Source organism: Oryctolagus cuniculus, chromosome 7, assembly GCF_051225735.1.
Source record: "Oryctolagus cuniculus isolate XC-2025 breed Fujian yellow rabbit chromosome 7, ASM5122573v1, whole genome shotgun sequence".
In the NCBI taxonomy this organism is placed as follows: Eukaryota; Metazoa; Chordata; class Mammalia; order Lagomorpha; family Leporidae; genus Oryctolagus; species Oryctolagus cuniculus.
Window position 1 is genome coordinate 42,961,281 of NC_142873.1, and position 19,495 is coordinate 42,980,775.

Genomic DNA, 19,495 nt, shown 5'->3' on the forward strand with positions numbered 1-19,495 from the left:
CATGCCGGTCAATGAGATAGATGCGGTGATTGGAGGCGACCCGCAAGGTAGCGGGTTTAGGTGTAAGCCCCGGGGAGGCAGCGTTTTCTGGGCTTCTCTCAGCTTCTCGCTCTCCAGAAGGTTCTGCCGGTTCTTTCAGCTCTGGGTGCCCGGCTCTCCATCGCGCCGCCATGATGGGCCATCGTCCCGTGCTCGTGCTCAGTGAGTTTTGGGGCAGCTGGGGAAGAGACCCCTTTTTCGCCCGCCTCCCTCCGCACTTTTTTCGGGGCTCCCCCCGCCGGGTTCCGCCCTGACCCAGCCACCGAGCTTTCCGGTCATCGTCTTCATTTTGGAAGCCCCTTCGTCCGCTCCCCTCTCTCCCTGGCGCTCGCCTCTCTTCCCTAACGGAAACTGACCTTCCCGACGCCGAGGCCCTGGTCTTCACGTGTGCGGGTCTCGGGAAGCCCCCTCTCCGTGCTCGCCTCCCGCGCCCGACCCCGCTCCACGCCTCTGCACCCTTTCCATCATGGTTTCACCGAGTGGTTCAATGAGTGGTGCTTTTTTTTGCGGGGTGGGGGGGTCCGGCCTGGCCTTGTATCCTTGGCTCATCCCTTAAGTAGCAGCGTGACCTCGAGCAGCTTACTCCACGCAAGCGTTTCCGCCTGGGTCGCGGGGTTAGTAGTATCTCCTGGCAGACGGCTTAGGTGAGGGTCTGGCAGATAGCGGGTGGCATCCTTGGTCACTTCACGTTTCTTTTAAGCACAGCCCGTGTTCGGCTGTAACCCTGCCTCCCTCGCGGGGCGAAGAGGGTGCGATGGTTCCCGCTGACCGAGTTCTCTAGTCTCCACTGGTTCCCGCCCCCCTTTTGGGAGTGTCCCGTTTATGTCTGCCTGAGGGTCTCCACCTCGGTTTTCTGCCCTACTCGGCAGGTTTCCGCGCTGTGTGTCACTGATGCCCCCCCCCCCCCATCTGCAGGACCGCCTAGGATCCTCTCCCTTACCTTTTGTTGACAGAGTTTTCCTTCTTTTTCTCTATACCTGAGAAATAACTTAAGGAGAAAAAAAATCCTATTTTTTTCTTATGGGCTGTGGGTCCCTATAAGGTCTTGGTTACGCAGAGTGAGCATGGAAATGTTAAATGGATGTTCACATTTGATGGGACTAGATGGAAAGATTACAGACTTAAGTTGTAGGGGAAGGTATAGTTTGGGGGTGGGGGGTAAGCATGATGTCGGGTGGTGACAGCCACTGGGCCTGGGTGAGTGGTGTGCATTTGTAAAGCTCTTGACAGGTCTGGGTTAATCCCTGGCGTTAGTGGTTGTAACCAGTTAGGCTCCCTATTAAAATATGTAGTTAGCTCTTACTGATGATAAGGGGACAACTATAATTTGTCCTGCAGGCTGAGACACCTTTAAAGAAAGTGTTCTTATCACCACAGATTTGGCTCTCACTGCCCAGCACGTTGTAATGTGCTGTCAGAGTGCAGTTCCCCCGCTCCACGCTGGAAGAAAGGACCCCAGAGCTCTTTGCCTCTTTACGAGAAGCAGTGCTTGGTACTTCCTTGGGGTTGCCAGCCCTTTGGGGACCTCATCATAGCTGTGGATTCTGTTGCCAGGAAAAGCCCTGCTGCCTCTCCTTTCCTCTCACAGAACCTCAGGGAGTTCACCACCCCAGAGACCTATCCGTGGGTCTTAGGTTATGAATCCCTGCTGGAAATAGGTGGATGCTTGGGAGGAACGTGTTGACCAAGCTTCCAGAGTTGGAGGGAGCATGATGGGTTATTCCTTAGTGCGCCCGGGATTGAAATAAACAAGTAAATAGCCGCTAAATAGCCGCAAGTGTGTATACTTGTCAGTTTGCTGAGGTCTAATTGACAGAAACTGCACATATTTAAGATGTGCCATTCGATGAGCTTTGTTCTGTGTCTACATGGTGAACTCCGTGTGCTTATTTTCATTTTCTAGCTCGTGTACACTGGGGCACTCCTGGGCTCTTAACATTGTTTTTACCTGTTTTAGGCCAGAACACAAAACGTGAATCTGGAAGAAAAGTTCAGTCTGGAAACATCAATGCTGCCAAGGTAGCATGTCTTCTACGTGTCTGTGGTTGTCTGCCTCCAGCTGTCTTCCCTCCTATTTCTGTATTTGCTTGTAGCAGTAAGTTTCTGGTGAATCTATACTTTTTTTTTTTTTTTTTTTTAAGATTTATTTTAGTTATTTGAAAGGTAGAGTGACAGAGCATAGGAGAGAAATCTCTGTAGGTTCACTGCCCAAATGGCCACAATCGCAAGGGCTGGGCAAGGTTGAAGCAGGAGCCTGGAACTCCAACAGGTCTCACATGTGCGTGGCAAGGGCTCGAGTACTTGGGCCATCTTCCTTTGCATTCCCAGGTGTGTGAATCTATACTTCAGGGTATTCAATTAGGCGAAGGAGAAATTGGCTTCCAATCCTTCCAGGACATTTTACTGATGGTAGTAGGGGGAGAGAGACCCTCCCCCTCTGAGTTAGGCCTGATAATCTTCTTATATTTATCTGTGCATAATTGCTTCGCTGTGTATCAGTAAGTGTCTGAATGAAGCAGTGAAATACCCCTGAATCTGCCCTGGGGTGGTGTGCAGGCCACTGCCGTGCCAAAAAACGCTAAGACGTGGACTGTTACTTGGATTGTTGGGAAACTAGAGCTCCGGTTTTCATGTACAAAGTCATTTTGGGGGCTGGCGTTCTAGTGTAGTAGGTTAAGCCTCTGCCTGTGATGCCGTTCAAGATGCACGTAGATGCCGGTTCAAGACTCCGCTGCTGCACGTGCGGTCCAGCTCCCTGCTAATACACTAGGATAGCAGCGGTGGATGGCCCAGGTGCTTGCCCCCTGCACCCACGTGGGAGACCCGGAAGATCCGGACTCCTGGCTTCAGCCTGGCCCAGCCCTGGCTGTTGGAGCCATTTGGGTGGTAAAGCAGTGAATAGAAAATCTCTCTCCCTCTGTCTCTCCTCCTCTCTCTGTAACTCTGCCTTTAAAATAAATTTTAAAATCTTTAAAAAAAAAAAACAACTAGCCACATGGCATTCTATATTATAGCTGAAGTGGTTGCCAGCCCTCATTGAAAACTTCACTGTTACCACACTGGCTCTGCAGGTGGCTCTACTCCTTATAATTCACGCTCACTGTCTTAACGTTTCTTTTCCATTAGACTATTGCAGATATCATCCGAACATGTTTGGGACCCAAATCCATGATGAAGGTAGATATGTCTCTTATTGAAACTTAGACTACCAGTTTGTTTGTTTTTTTTTCTCCCTGTTATTTAGATCACTTTAAATATAACTTTGGCTTTTTGTCTTAGATGCTGTTGGACCCAATGGGAGGCATTGTGATGACCAATGATGGCAATGCCATTCTTCGAGAGGTATGTTGTTGTTGTTTTTTTTACATTTCCTTTCTAACAGTTATAAATATGAAGAATCCATTAATGTATGTGTGTATATAGATGGTGATTTGTTTTTAAGATTTGTTTATGTATTTGAGGGACAGAGAGAGAGAGAGGGACAGAGACAGAGATAAATCTTCTATCCTCTGGTTCACTCCCCAATGACCCCAATGGCTGGGGCTGGCCTGGAACTTCATCTAGGGTTCCCATGTGGGTAGCAGGGGCCCAAGTACTTGGACCATCTTCCACTGCTTTCCCAGGCGCATTAGCAGGGAGCTGGGTTGGAAGTAGAGTAGCTGAGTCTTGAACTGGCACCCTGGCATTTCAGGCAGTGCTTAACCCACTGAGCCACAACACCAGCCCTGATTAGTTTATTAAGGCTGCTATAACGAATTACCGCAAGCAATTGTGTCCTAGACTGAGGCTGGAAATCAGAAATCAAGGTGTCGGCAGGGCTGTGCTCTTTGGAAGTCTAGCTTCTGAAAGTTGCCAGTATTCTTTGGCTTGTAAACTTGATCTCTACCTCAGTCATCACATAACATTCTCCTTTTTAGAAAATTACTTTTTTTCCCCCTTAATCTGAAAGGCAGTGTGATGCAGAGGGAGACAGAGAGCTATCTTCCATCTGCTGGTTCACTCCCCAAATGACTGCAGTAGCCAGGGCTAAGCCAGGACAAAGCCAGATGGCAGGAACCCACGTACTTGAGCCATCATTTGCTGCCACCCATGTGTGTTAGCAGGAAGCTGGATTGGAAGCCTGGAATAGCCAGAACATGAGCCAGGAACTCTGGTATGGGGTGCAGGTGTCCCAAGTGGAGTTCTTCTGGTATGCCACAGAGTCTGCCCCAGCAAGCCTTAATAGCTGTCTGTGACTTGGAAAGTGGCTTCTTCTTAATGTATTTTCGGGCCATTTTTAATCTTCCAAGGTATTTTAAAACAATGAAGGGAATATGTGTGGAAGGAAGAAGCTCAAGAGTGAGGGCCAATCAGAACAGGGTAAGCAGTCTTCGAGTAGTGCTTATTCAGTGATAATTTACATGTTTTCTGTCAGATTCAAGTCCAGCATCCAGCAGCCAAGTCTATGATTGAAATTAGCCGGACTCAGGATGAAGAGGTTGGAGATGGGACCACATCAGTCATTATTCTTGGTAAGAGGATAATAATGGTTGATAAAGAAAATTAGAAATGTCATATTTTCAGAAGGAAATTCTGTTACCAATTCACTAGCAAACATTTAAATAGTTTACTGCTAATTTTCTGTGTATTCTCTCTATGATCAGGTTAAGTGTGTATAGGATCTCATAGGATGAGCTATGCAGATTTACTGTCAGCTCAGCTCTCTTTTTTGGTGACTAACTCTTTACTTGTAGGGGGAAAATTACTTCTAGGGAAAACGGACATTTAGATTTCTGTGAGGTTCTGGTTTTTTTTTGTTTTGTTTTGTTGTTGTTGTTTTGTTTTTTTGTTTTTTGTGTGTGTGTGGTTGTTGTTGTTGTTGTTGTTGTTGTTGTTTTTTTCCAGATTTTATTTATGTGGGCTGGCACCGCTGCTCACTAGGCTAATCCTCCGCCTTGCGGCCCTGGCAAACCGGGTTCTAGTCCCAGTCGGGGCGCCGGATTCTGTCCCGGTTGCCCCTCTTCCAGGCCAGCTCTCTGCTGTGGCCCAGGAGTGCAGTGGAGGATGGCCCAAGTACTTGGGCCCTGCACCCCATGGGAGACCAGGATAAGCACCTGGCTCCTGCCATCGGATCAATGCGGTGCACCGGCCGCGGTGCGCAGCCTCAGCAGCCGTTGGAGGGTGAACCAACGGCAAAAGGAAGACCTTTCTCTTTGTCTCTCTCTCTCACTGTCCACTCTGCCTGTCCAAAAAAAAAAAAAAAAAAAGATTTTATTTATGTGAAAGTGTTACAGAGATCAAGGGAGAGACAAGAGATCTTCATCCACTGGTTCACTCCCCAAGTGGCTGCAACAGCCAGGGCTGGGCTAAGCCAGAGCCAGGATCATCTTCTGGGTCTCTCACATGGGTGTAGGGGCCCAAGCACTTGGGCCTTCTTGCACTGCCTTCCCACACCATTAGCAGGGAACCGGATCCCAAGTGGAACAGTCGGGACTTGAACCAGTGCCCACGTGGGATGCTGGCATCACAGGTGGTGTCTTAACCCACTATACTGAAATGTCAGCCCCTGGTCACAACATTTTCATCAACTGATAACTATATGCCTTGGGGCCAGTGCTGTGGTACAGTGGGTTAAGCTGGGTGCATTGCTGGCATCCCATATGGGTACCAGTTCATCTCCTGGCTGCTCCACTTCCAATCCAGCTCCCTGCTAATGTGCCTGAGAAAGCAGTGGAAGATGGCCCAGGTGCTTGGGCCCTTGAACCCACATGGGAGACCTGGAAGGAGCTCCTGGCTTTTGGTGTTGGCCTGGCCCAGACCTGGTTGTTGCAGCCATTTAGGAGGTGAACCAGTGGATGGACAATCTCCGTCACTATCCTCTGTCTGTAACTCTCTTTTTAATACCAAATCTTTAAAAAAAAAAAAAAAAAAAGGCAGAGGACTTGAATAGGTATTTTTAAAAAAAAGTCTTACTATGTGGCACTTTGATTTAATATGCAAATATAATTGATTCATTAATGAACTCATTCCTGAGCAAAGCTTGCCTAGTGTGTTTCCTCTGTGAGACGCATCACAGCCTTCCTGTACTTAAGAACACTAGCTGGTCCTTAAGCCCTACACTTGGGACTCATGTTAAATAGTGAGATCATGAAGAGAAAGCACACAAATATGGAAAAACATTTGTGATACTGCACAAAAGGCACTTGTTTACAGAATCTGAGCTGGTAGGAGGCCTTGTTTGACCTTACCGAGGAATGTCATTGGTGATTCTTTTTTTTTTTTTTTTTTAAGACTTTTTTATTTATTTGAAAGAGTTACACAGAGAGAGGAGGAGAGGCGGAGGGAGGGAGGGGAGGGGTGTCTTCCATTCGCTGATTCACTCCCCAGTTTGCTGCAACGGCCGGAACTGCGCCAAACCGAAGCCAGGAGCCTCTTCCTGGTCTCCCATGTGGGTGCAGGGACCCAAGGATTTGGGCCATCGTCTGCTGCCTTCCCATGCCATAGCAAAGAGCTGTATTGGAAGTGGAACAGCTGGGTCTCGAACCCGTGCCCATATGGGATGCCAGCACTGCAGGCAGTGTCTTTACCCACTAGGTCACAGCACCGGTCCCAGGTTCATTTTTTTTTAAATGTTTATTTTTATTTACTCAAAAGACAGCATGACAAATCTGTCTTTCCCAGGTTCACTCCCCAAATGCCCATAGTAGCTGGAGCTGGGCCAGGCTGAGCCAGAAGCTTCATCAGGGTTTCCAGTGTGGGTGGCAGGAACTCAAGTACTTGAACCGTGATCTGCTAGCAGGAAACTGGATTGGAAGCGGAGACAGAACTGAATCCCAGGCACTTCCATATGGGATGTAGGCATAAATATTTAGCAAGTGGATGAATTCTCAGACAGGAAATCTTGAAAATAAGGAGCTTTTGTTGTAAAAGTTTAATCTTTTCATACTCTATTAGATGATAAAGGGTCAGTTTTGAAAACTTGGCTTTTATGTTTCAAGTTGATAGTGAAATTTTTATAGAAACATTCATTTTTTAAAAAAGATGTGATTGTAGGGTGCCAGTGCTGTGGCCTAGTAAGCTAGACCTCCACCTGCAGCACCAGCCTCCCATATGGGTGCCAGTTCCTATCCCGGCTGTCCCTTCCCTCTTCCCTCCCCCCTTTCTTTTTCTTCTTTTCAGAGGTAGAGACAGAGAGGTCTTCCATCCACTGCTTCACTCCCCAGATGGCTGCAATGGCGAGAGCTGGTACAGGGGCCTAAGCACTTGAGCCATCTTCCGCTGCTTTCCCAGGCCATAGCAGAGAGCTGGATCAGAAGTGGAGCAGCCGGGACTCAAACCGGCACCCATATGGGATGCCAGCACTGTAGGCCACAGTTTTACCCAATATGCCTGCTCCTCTTCTGATACAGCTCTCTGCTGATGGCCTGGGAAAGCTGTGGAAGATGGCCCAAGTGCTTGGGCCCCTGCACTCAAATAGGAGACCTGGATGAAGCTCCTGGCTTTGGATCAGCCCAGCTTCGGCTGTCTTGGCCATTTGGGGAGTGAACTAGTGGATGGAAGACCTTTCTCTGTCTCTCCCTCTCTCTAACTCTGCCTCTCAAATAAATAAATCTTTAAAAAAAAAAAAAAAACCCTGATTGTAGGGGTTGATGTTATGACACAACAGGTTAAGCTACTGCCTGCAATGATGGCATCTCATATGGGCACTAGTTTGAGTCCTGGCTGATTCACTCTGATCCAACTCCCTGCTGATGAGCCTAGGAAAGCAGTGGAAGAGTGAACCAGCAGATGGAAGATTGATCACTGGATCAGTGTCTCTGTCTCTCCCTCTCCCTCCTCCCCCTCTTCCACTCTCCTTCTCTCCCTCCCTCCCACCCCACTCCTCTCCCTGCCCCCAGCCTCTAACTCTGCCTTTCAAATAAATAACGTCTTTTAAAGAAAACACACCTGCGTGTAGTTAGTGAGCGCTCTTGGGGCAGACAGTTGGCACAGTGCTTAAAGACTGCTTGGATGTCTCGAGTCTGGGTTCCTCTGCCTCCAGTCCAGCTTCTTGCTGTTGGGCATGTCCCTGGCCACAGCAGAAACTGGCTCAGATGCTTGAGTTCCTGCCCTGACCTGGGATGCCTGAAGTCCTGGCTGTTGTAGGTGTTTGTGGAGTGAACCAGGGATGGAAGATGTCCTATTTGTCCCTGCCTTTCAAATAAAAAATGAAAATAAGTTTTTAAATGAAAATTCTTTTAAATTAAGGGATGCCAATTACAGTGTTGGCCCATATGCACTAGAGTCCTTACAACAAACTAGTGTACAAAGATTTTCAAAATGATATTTTAAATTACTTTTGGAATGCCTTTCTAGCATTTTAAGAATGGTTAGCTGGCCGGCTCCGTGGCTCAATAGGCTAATCCTCCACCTTGCGGCGCCGGCACACCGGGTTCTAGTCCCGGTCGGGGCACCGGATTCTGTCCCGGTTGCCCCTCTTCCAGGCCAGCTCTCTGCTGTGGCCAGGGAGTGCAGTGGAGGATGGCCCAAGTCCTTGGGCCCTGCACCCCATGGGAGACCAGGAGAAGCACCTGGCTCCTGCCTTCGGATCAGCGCGGTGCACCGGCCGCAGCGTGCCAGCCGTGGCGGCCATTGGAGGGTGAACCAACGACAAAAGGAAGACCTTTCTCTCTGTCTCTCTCTCTCACTGTCCACTCTGCCTGTCAAAAAAAAAAAAAAAAAAAAAGAATGGTTAGCTGGACTGGCATTGAGGTGCCGTCCCATGTGGGTGCTGGTTCATGTCCCGTCTGCTCTGCTTCAGACTCAGCTTCCCGCTCTCTGTAACTCTGCCTTTCAAGTGAAATAAATCTTTTCAAAGAAAAAAAATGGTAGGTTGGATGGAAATTTGATTGAGAGTTAAAATCAACTAAAATCACATCTTCAGATGTAACTGTTCTTCAGAATTGACTATGAATGGCTAGTTCTGGACTTTAAAGGAAAACTTAGAGGTTGAAAGAGGGCAGAAAGATTTTATGTGCTTTCTCCCCCGTTTGGGGAGACAGAATTTTCCAGCTGCATAGTCTTAGTTGAATCACCTGGAGATACTAGGTAGGTTAAGTATCTATGAAGTATTCTAAAACTGCACGGGTTTAAGGAAAAAACACAAAACTTAGCCATTCCTAATGACATCTTCTCACTGTTCCTTACTAGGCATGTCCATTGAGTACAGGCTAGAGAGCACACCTGTGAACATTGGCATATTTGAGTGTCAGTGAACAAATAAAAGCAATTTGTTCAGGGTTTTTTGTTTTTGACAAAAAGTGTGTCTTCAAACTTTTTTTAGAAATAAGCTTTTGTATGTGTCAATATGTGTTTTTGAATTGACTTTTACAAAGCGTAAAATTGGGAATATTAATACCTAAATGGCATGTATTTTGGAACAATCTGTTGTAAAAGAAAAGATGTTATTTTTTAAAAGCAAAACAAAGTTGTCTTGCTGTGCGTATATTTTCAAAAGAACCATGGCGCTTGTCTCCTTTTTCAGCGGGAGAGATGCTGTCTGTGGCCGAGCACTTCCTGGAGCAGCAGATGCACCCAACAGTGGTGATCAGTGCTTATCGCAAGGCACTGGATGATATGATCAGCACCCTAAAGAAAATCAGGTACGGGAGGCCAGGAACGGCAGTGTCAAATAGGGACGGTCTGGGAAACTGGCTGATGCACTCCTAGGTAGGAGGGGAGCACTGGGCACGTCACGGATGTGCAGGTTATACCCTGGGATCATTTTGTGAGAAGGAGAAAGAGGAGGGTAAAATGAAGAGGAAGATCCCAAATAGACAAAGGAATGCGTATAAAAGGAGCTACTAAGACATGTTCTTCAAAATATATTCTGGTTTCGTACTGTCTGCAGGTTTCTGTGTTGAACACTACCATGGGAAATGTGTGCTAAGTGAAATAGGCCTACTACCCAAGATTTTAGAATTTAGTACAGGAAAACAGTTTGATAACGAGAATTAATCAGGAGTTATCCCACCATCGTGTATGATTATAGCTGACAAAGCGCTGTAGGGATACTAGCCAGCAGTTTTCCATTAAAATCAAAGGCCCAGGAGAGAAACTGCTATTTGAATTAGTAATTGGAGAATGTATTTGTCAGCTTTTTGTCCCAGTATAATAAAACACCCAAGGGGCCAGAGCCGTGGCTCACTTGGCTAATTCTCTGCCTGCGGTGCCAGCACCCCGGGTTCTAGTCCTGGTTGGGGCGCCAGGTACTAGTCCCGGTTGCTCCTCTTCCAGTCCAGTTCTCTGCTGTGGCCTGGGAGGGCAGCGGAGGATGGCCCAAGTGCTTGGGTCCCTGTACCCGCATGGGAGACCAGGAGGAAGTACCCGGCTCCTGGCTTCGGATGGGCGCAGCACCCGCCGTGGCCCTCATTAGGGGAGTGAACCAACGGAAGGAAGACCTTTCTCTCTGTCTCTCTTTCACTGTCTATAACTCCCTCTCTGTCTCTCTCTCTGTCTCACTGTCTAACTCTGCCTAGCAAAAATAAATAATAAAAATAAAACACCCGAGGTGGTCTAACTTGAAAAGAGTTTATTTTGGCTCCAGATTGTAGCGGTTCACAGTCCAATAAGATGTAGTTTTTGATGCCTGCCTTTGGCCTGGACCAGCCCTGGCCTTTACAGCCATTTGAGGAGTGAACCAGCAGACCTTTCTCTTTGTCTCTTTCTGTCACTGTGCCTTTCAAATAAATAAATCTTTTTTAAAAAATAAAAAGAGGCCGGCACTGTGGCGTAGTGGGTAAAGCGGCCTCCTGCAGTGCCGGCATCCCATATGGACACCAGTTCAAGTCCTGGCTGCTCCACTTCTAATCCAGTTCTCTGCTATGGCCTGGGAAAGCAATGGAAGAAGGCAGAAGTGTTTGGGCCCCTGCACCCGCGTGGGAGACCTGGAAGAAACTCCTGGCTCCTGGCTTCAGATCAGTGTAGCTCCAGCCATTGTGGCCATTTGAGGAGTAAACCTGCAGATGGAAAATCTCTGTCTGCCTCTGCCTCTCTGTAAATCTGCCTTTCAAATAAATAAATAAATCTTTTAAAAGTAATAATTTTAAAAAATCTATGTTGTACACATGAATTAAGATGCTGGATACTGGGGCCGGCGCTGTGACGCAGCGGGTTAACGCCCTGGCCTGAAGCACCGGCATCCCATATGGATGCTGGTTTGAGACCCGGCTGCTCCACTTCCAGTCCAGCTCTGTGCTATGGCCTAGGAAAGCAGAAGATGGCCCAAGTCCTTGGGCCTCTGCACCCGTGTGGGAGACCCGGAGGAAGCTCCTGGCTTCAGATCGGCGCAGCTCTGGCCGTTTTCAGCCATTTGGGGAGTGAACCATCGGATGGAAGACTCTCTCTTTCTCTCTTCTGCCTTTCCTCTCTCTGTGTGTAACTCTGACTTTCAAATAAATAAATATTTAAAAAAAAATGTTAGCTATGAAAGAACCTAGTGGGCAGACTGTGTGGTACAGATTATGGTTGATACCAAGAGGGACACCTAGAATTGGCTATTATGAGATCGGTTGCATCACACAGTGTCTTGACCCACGATGAAAAAGCCGAAGTCTGAAGAATTGTCAGGCAGGGGAGCAGATTGGCTCCTCTAGGAGTGAGTTGTAATCTTGCTGAAAGACAGAAGTGTGGGCAAGATAACCTCTTGATACCCCTTTTAGTTTCCTGCAAAGGAGCAGACTGCCTCATTGTGTCCCTGTGTCACTGTTAGAGCCATTGAGGTAATAGATCAGGGACTCCATTAAATACTCCCGATGGCTGCTGAGCGTGTAACCTGGCTTCTCCCACAGTACTCCTGTTGATGTCAATAACCGTGATATGATGCTGAACATCATCAACAGCTCCATTACCACCAAAGCGATTAGTCGGTGGTCCTCTTTGGCTTGCAACATTGCCCTGGATGCTGTGAAAACTGTGCAGTTTGAGGAGAACGGTCGGAAGGAGATCGACATCAAGAAGTATGCAAGAGTGGAAAAGGTAAACCCTCAGTGACTCTGCTTGGAGGACAGATTATTTCCTAGCATCAGTATCCCACTTGTGAAGGAGATATTTGTGAATCGGCACAATAATCTTTAACTATAATTAGGAAGAACTGTGCTCGTAGCTTGGGAAACAGAAACCTAGAGTCTCCCCAAGAGAAATATCTGAAACAATTTTACCTTCACTGCCGTCTCTACACAAGGTTAAGGGCTCAGAAAAGCTTACTGCTGTCTTCATATCTCTGTATTTGTATACGCATAAGTCACTTGGTCAGGATATAAACCTCAAAAGGTACTATAGTACAAGTGTAACTTCACTATGTACTAGTGTGGTGGCATTGGTAAGCCCCAGAAAGCATTCTTCCATCTCTTAAGATTTTTTAAATTAAAAAAAAATGGCCAGTAGATGGAGCCCCAAGCCTAAAGTTCTTTGTGAATAACTTTAAGGAAGTAGGAAGACTTGAGCCCTTTGAATTCTTTGCCAAGTCACTGAATTTCTGTGGGTCTCAGCTGAGTTTCAAATATAGTGCCATTGTCCAAGATCGGTGTGCTTCCTATAGGGAATAAAAGATGTGATTGCAACCATATCTTTTTTTTTTTTTTAAGCTTGATGGAAAAAAGGTACTTGAGAAAATAGTGATATTTGGGAAAGATGAACATCTGGGGAGTGGGATTTTAGAAATTGCCTCCTCTTTGTGGTTAAAGTGGCTCTTCCTTTGCTCAGATACCTGGGGGCATCATTGAGGACTCCTGTGTCCTACGTGGGGTCATGATCAACAAGGACGTGACCCATCCACGAATGCGGCGTTACATCAAGAACCCGCGCATTGTGCTGCTGGATTCTTCTTTGGAATACAAGAAGGGAGAAAGCCAGGTAAGGTTCTTGGTCTTTGAATGTTAGGACTCCGACTGCTAATGTGAACGAGAGGATTAAGGTGTGTGCATTACGTGCTTCCTCTGTGCCAGTTACTGTCCTTTTATGTATTATCTCTGACACTTAAAGCAGTCCTTTCAAATAGTTGGTGCTGACCCCATTTTACAGATGAGGGATCTGAAACTCAGAGAAGTTAGGTTAATCACCTGAGGAACACAACTAGTATTGATAAAAATCAAGATTTGAACGCAGCTGTTTGGCTTCAGTTTACATTATATGAAATTTCTTTTTTTATTATTTATTTATTGAGATTTATTTATTTTAAAGAGTTACAGAGGTAGAGAGAGAGAGGTCTTCCATCTGCTGGTTCACTCCCCAGATGGCTACAATGGCCAGAGCTGGGCTAATCGGGAGCCAGGAGCTTCTTCCAGGTCTCCCACATGGCTGCAGGGGCCAAGGACTTGGGCCATCTTCTACTGCTTTCCCAGGCCATAGCAGAGAATTATATTGGAAATGGAGCAGCCGGGACTTGAACCGGCACCCACATGGGCACTGTAGGCAGCAGCTTCACCTGCTACACCACAGCCCCAGTTATCCCAATTTTCTGATGCATCAGGAGAATATTAGGTTGGAGTTAATTTAGCTTTGAAATATTGAAGGAAGATTTCCAAAGGGCAGAAATTCACAAGACTCTAAAGCAGGGGTGGGTAACGTTTTTTCTGCCAAGGGCTATTTGGATATTTATATCATTTGCAGGCCATACAAAGTTATCAATTTAAAATCAGTCAGCTATAGATATACTGAATTTTGAGTTTCACATACAGTTTTCTTGGCAAGGCCAGACCAAACGATTTCACCAGCCTTATACAACCCACAGTTCTAATGTTCCCTGGCCCTGTTCTAAAGCAAAATCATTGAATTTTATAAACAAGGATTTCAAACAAAAATTTAATTGGGGGAAGAATTAAGACCCAGAATTTCCACACATACTAGCAGGACAGGGCTGATACTGAATTGGGTGGTCAGAGACATTAGGAAGGCCAAACTTGAGGGCCAGCATTGTGGTGTAGCAGGTTAAACCACTGCCTGTGACACCAGTATCCAGTGTGGGCACTGGTGCGAGACCCGGTTGCTTCTCTGCTAATGCGCCTGGGAAAGCAGCAGCAGATGGCACAAGTACTTGAGCCCCTGAACTCATGTGAGAGATCAGGAAGAAGCTTCTGGCTCCTGGCTTCAGCCTGGCCCAGCCTTGACCATTTAGGGAGTGAACCAGCAGATGGAAGATTGATCTCTCACTAACTCTCTGTAAGTCTGCCTTTCAAATAAATTAAATCTTTTTAAAAAAAAAAAAGCTGAACTCACCACTGATGGCTATGTGACTTTGTGTTCTGGTTGCTTTATAATTTAATGCAGGCGCTAAACTGGGTGACAGCTGGAGTGAAAGTGGCTTACAGAGGTGTGAGGTCACAGATCTGCCCTTACTCTGACTCTTACTTCCTGGGGTGTATGGGAGTTGTGGGTGCAGGGAGTGTAGGAGTTGGGGTGACCCTGAAGGGCCTTGTCAGTGCGGGGATTTTTAAATCAGAGGACTCTTACTCAACCAAACAGACTGACATTGAGATCACTCGAGAGGAGGACTTCACCCGGATTCTTCAGATGGAAGAAGAGTACATCCAGCAGCTCTGTGAGGACATTATCCAGCTGAAGCCTGACGTGGTCATCACAGAAAAGGGCATCTCAGGTAGGGCTGCGCCGGGCCCCAGCCTGCCTGGGGGTGGGAGAGGGTGCGTGAACTTCCTTACTCCCCGTGTTGGTTGTGTGGTGGAGCGCTTTAAGGATAAACCCAAGAATTCTGGCATCCAGCTTGACGCCTGCTGTTGGATTTGCAGATCTAGCTCAGCACTACCTCATGCGGGCCAATGTCACAGCCATCCGCAGAGTCCGGAAGACAGACAATAATCGCATCGCTAGGTGAGTAAGCCAGGTAAAAATAAGAGCCTTCCCGTGGGTGGGTTTCTTTTTTTGTGGCTGTATAATGGAGTCATTACCTGAGAAGGTATAATACAGACTACAATGACAGGGAGAAATAACCTGGATTTAACTGTCTGCCCTCCTCAGAAGTCCTCTAGTCCAGCAATTACCCACTGCATGGGTCTCCTCTGTAATGTGCCTAACCACGAGTGAGCAGCTTGTGCTTAGACATCTGTAATCGCTACCTTGGTATAAGTATCCATTATGTCGCTAAATAGCTACTTGTCAAATAGTCCTTCTCTTCACTGTCACCGTGATGAGTGTGGATGAATTTCCAGAGTAGTCTGTTTTAACTGGCTCAGAATATAGCAGAACCATCCGTTTCTGTGACTAGATCCTCAGCTGCTGTTAATGGGACTCTAGGTTGCATTTGCTACTTCTGTTTATACTCGGATACACCATCCACTTTTAATACTAATCTGTTAAGAAACCGAAAAGTCTGTCCGAACATCGCACAGTGCGTCACAGTCCAAACTGAATTTCATTCTTCTGCTTGCTCTGCAATGACTTTGGGTTCTATGAAGAGTTGATTCCACTTGCACAGGAATTGAGGGGAGAGAGTTACACTTAAAAAATCAGTGTATGAGGCCGGCGCCACGGCTCACTAGGCTAATCCTCCGCCTAGCGGCGCCAGCACACCGGGTTCTAGTCCCAGTCGGGGCGCCGGATTCTGTCCCGGTTGCCCCCCTTCCAGGCCAGCTCTCTGCTGTGGCCAGGGAGTGCAGTGGAGCATGGCCCAAGTGCTTGGGCCCTGCACCCCATGGGAGACCAGGAAAAGCACCTGGCTCCTGGCTCCTGCCATCGGATCAGCGCGGTGCGCCGGCCGCGGCAGCCATTGGAGGGTGAACCAATGGCAAAGGAAGACCTTTCTCTCTGTCTCTCTCTCTCTCTGTCCACTCTGCCTGTCAAAAAAAAAAAAAAAAAAGTTAAAAAAAAAAATCAGTGTATGTTCATTAAAATTGGGTCAGACTAGGTACTTAATTCACCTTCATTGCGTGACCTTGACCTCTTCTTCGGAACAATCCTGTAACTGACCTCAGGACCCAGCTGGGGAGTGGGATCAGTTCTGTGTAGACATGACCATTGTGTGGTATGTGCATGTTAGATATGCATGAGAACTCATTCTTCCAGATACTCGTATTTGGTTATAGTAGTGATGATTATTAACCTTCGGTATATACATGGTTTTATTTAATAAAGCCTACTCATTTAAGTAAGTTTGCCTTTATATGGTTATAAACCCTTTCTGCTAGGCAGCCAAGACCCCTCAAGTGATGTTTCTGATAATCCAGTTTTGCCCTAATTCCCACATACAGATCCTAGGGACTAGGGAGATGGTTAAAAAGTAGTTCAAGTTGCCTGGTTCCCCCCCCCCCCTCCAATAGAGCCTGTGGGGCCCGGATAGTCAGCCGACCAGAGGAATTGAGAGAAGATGATGTTGGAACGGGAGCTGGCCTACTGGAAATCAAGAAGATTGGAGATGAGTATTTTACATTCATCACTGAATGCAAGGACCCTAAGGCCTGCACAATTCTCCTCAGGGGAGCCAGCAAAGAGATTCTCTCGGTGAGTCCACCTAAGAAGTGGGACCAAATGAAGGAGGTCATTGCACTTCTCGAGAGTTTCCCAGAGGGCAGAAAGCACCTGTTGCCCATCTGTAGCTATTTGATTTGTCTCTGTAACCACAAATAACTTCCCTGCTTCCTTTTTTTTTTTTTTTTTTTTTTAAGATTTATTTATTTGTAAGGCAAATTACAAAGGGAAAAAAGGAGAGATACCTTCCATCCACTGGGTTCACTCCCCAAATGGCCCCAATGATTGGAACTGGGCCAGACTGAAGCCGGGAGCCAGGAGCTTCATCCAGGTCTCCCACGTGGATGTAGGAACCCAAGCACTTAAGCCGTCTTCCACTGTTAGCAAGGAGCTGGATCGGAAGTGGAGCAGCTAGGACTCGAACCAGCACCCATATGGGATGCCAGCATCTCAGGCGGCAACTTTACCCACTACTACACAACACTGACCCCAGCTCCCCCACTCCTTTTTTTAAAACTAATTTTTAAAAATTTTAATGGTTTAGCCGGCGCCGTGGCTCAATAGGCTAATCCTCCACCTTGCGGCGCCGGCACACCGGGTTCTAGTCCCGGTCGGGGCGCCGGATTCTGTCCCGGTTGCCCCTCTTCCAGGCCAGCTCTCTGCTATGGCCAGGGAATGCAGTGGAGGATGGCCCAGGTGCTTGGGCCCTGCACCCCATGGGAGACCAGGAGAAGCACCTGGATCCTGGCTCCTGCCATCGGATCAGCGCGGTGCGCCGGCTGCAGCGGCGGCCATTGGAGGGTGAACCAACGGCAAGGGAAGACCTTTCTCTCTCTGTCTCTCTCTCTCTCACTGTCCACTCTGCCTGTCAAAAATAAAATAAAATAAAAAATTAAAAAAAAAAAAAAAAATTTTAATGGTTTAAAACATAAAACTTAAAATTTACAGGCCTTATGGTACGGTGGGCCAGGCTGCAGCTTAGGACACCCATGTCCACCCGTGACCCAGCTCCTGCTGATGTATCCTGGGAAGCAGCAGACAGTGGCTCAAATGCCCGGGCCCCTGCCACCCTTGGAGTTCCAAGCTACTGGCCTAAGCCTGATTGAGTCCTGGCTGTTGGCAGGCAAATGGGGTGGGGGGTGAGGCTGTGAACAAGCAGATGGAAGATCTTGGGCCATCATCCACTGCCTTCCAGACACATTGTCAGGAAGCTGGATTAGAAGCAGAGTAGCCTAGTATTCCAGTACTGAACGAGGCAGCCTAAGTGGTGGCTCGCCCCACTGTGCCATGGTGCTCACCCTGCGTTCACATTCTTGTGCAAGGGATCTCCAGATCCTACATTTACTGAGTACGACTTGCCGTTTGCTCTTCTATGCAACCACTGCCTATTTTTTAAGTAGAAATAATCAATACTGCTTTTTTTCCTCAATTAGGCAAAATAACTTTCCCAAAGACAACATCCCTAATCCATAAGAGAATCTTTCCACTACACCATACAGCCTCCTAAAGGATGCAACTAGGGAGGGACGGAGTGTCATTCTGTGCAGCGTAACAGAGCCCTGACTTCACAGCTGGGATGACACCTCCCGACCCTTGCCCTCTTGGAGTCATGAATTACACATTCTTCCTGGGTAGTTAGCCTCTGCCTTGACCAGTAGGACTTCAAGGACCTTTTCTGGTTACCCTCCTTGGTGATTTGCTAACCTTAGCATCTAGGAAATCTATTGGTGTTTCTATTCCTCTATGAGTCAGCACGCTTTGGCTTCATACTGTCTGTTTATTTCCCCAAGGAAGTAGAGCGCAACCTCCAGGATGCCATGCAGGTGTGCCGCAATGTTCTCCTGGACCCCCAGCTGGTGCCAGGGGGTGGGGCCTCTGAGATGGCTGTGGCCCACGCCTTGACAGAAAAATCCAAGGCCATGACTGGCGTGGAGCAGTGGCCATACAGGGCTGTTGCCCAGGCCCTAGAGGTCATCCCCCGTACCCTGATCCAGAACTGCGGGGCCAGCACCATCCGTCTACTTACCTCTCTTCGGGTGAGTTCCTCTTCATGCTGTTTTGGTGAGGAGGGGAAGGTTCTCTGTTCACCTGTAGTTTGTTCCTTTTCATCTGTGTGTGCTTTCATTGCTGTTTCCATGTCAATCCAGTATTTTTGGTTTAGTTTTTTATCTAATGTTCCTGTTCCCTGCTCACTACTTGAACTCAATCTGCTTGTTTCAACTGCAGGCCAAGCACACCCAGGAGAACTGTGAGACCTGGGGTGTGAATGGTGAGACGGGTACCTTGGTGGACATGAAAGAGCTGGGCATATGGGAGCCCCTGGCTGTGAAGCTGCAGACGTATAAGACAGCAGTGGAAGTAAGGCTCCCGAGGACATGTGCACGCGGTTTATTTTGGGATCACCAGAAACCAGTCTTGAAGGGAGGGGTTACAGAAGGCAGAGTATTCCCCAGAGGTCTCCCAAGGCCTTCCGTTTCCCTACTCAGCTGAAGCACACACAGCAGCACGAGCTGCATTGCTCAGGGGGAGCTGCCTTTTAAAGACTGGGAAGAGGCAGGATTCAGAGAAAATGGAAATTCTTTGGGAGGAGCTGGGTGATACTGTCTGAAAGAGAACATGTCTTTTCCCTTCTCTGCTGACCTCTTGGGGGTGTGGTTTTTTCTCCTAGACGGCAGTTCTGCTGCTACGGATCGATGACATCGTCTCAGGTCACAAAAAGAAGGGCGATGACCAAAGCCGGCAAGGTGGGGCTCCTGACGCTAGCCAGGAGTGAGTGGTGCACAGGACAACCTCAACACAGAGAGCCAGCGGAGGCCCCCTCCTGCGCCAGCGTGCCCAGGACACTGGATGTCTTTGTTCGGAAGGGATCAGGTTGAGGGGCAGCCCCCAGGCCCTTTCTGTCCCAGCTCAGTTTGCAAAAGGCACTGACATGTAATTCTCTATTGTAAGCTTTCCATTTAGTTTGCTTCCGATGATTAAATCTAAGTCATTTGAGATAGTTGTTATGTGTTTTTCAACCTTG

General features: G+C 47.6%; 1 protein-coding gene across 1 annotated transcript; it reads left to right on the forward strand.

The window, feature by feature from the left end:
- The first annotated feature begins 49 nt into the window (after positions 1 to 49).
- CCT3 (chaperonin containing TCP1 subunit 3) lies at positions 50 to 19,467 on the forward strand. The gene is made up of 14 exons (XM_002715377.6): positions 50 to 201; positions 1,997 to 2,058; positions 3,166 to 3,216; positions 3,319 to 3,381; positions 4,454 to 4,550; positions 9,542 to 9,659; positions 11,847 to 12,033; positions 12,760 to 12,909; positions 14,518 to 14,650; positions 14,799 to 14,880; positions 16,326 to 16,506; positions 18,264 to 18,509; positions 18,700 to 18,831; positions 19,142 to 19,467. Exons 1-14 carry the CDS (start codon positions 171 to 173, stop codon positions 19,244 to 19,246), a joined length of 1,638 nt encoding a protein of 545 aa, XP_002715423.2. The 5' UTR covers positions 50 to 170; the 3' UTR covers positions 19,247 to 19,467.
- Positions 19,468 to 19,495: the final 28 nt, after the last annotated feature.

Excerpts from the sequence above, each read along its gene's own strand:
- CCT3 (XM_002715377.6), top strand. The coding sequence starts at position 171 with ATGATGGGCCATCGTCCCGTGCTCGTGCTCA. Across the intron at positions 12,910-14,517 it reads ACAAGAAGGGAGAAAGCCAG|ACTGACATTGAGATCACTCG; the intron begins GTAAGGTTCTTG and ends TCAACCAAACAG. Across the intron at positions 14,881-16,325 it reads GACAATAATCGCATCGCTAG|AGCCTGTGGGGCCCGGATAG; the intron begins GTGAGTAAGCCA and ends CCCCTCCAATAG.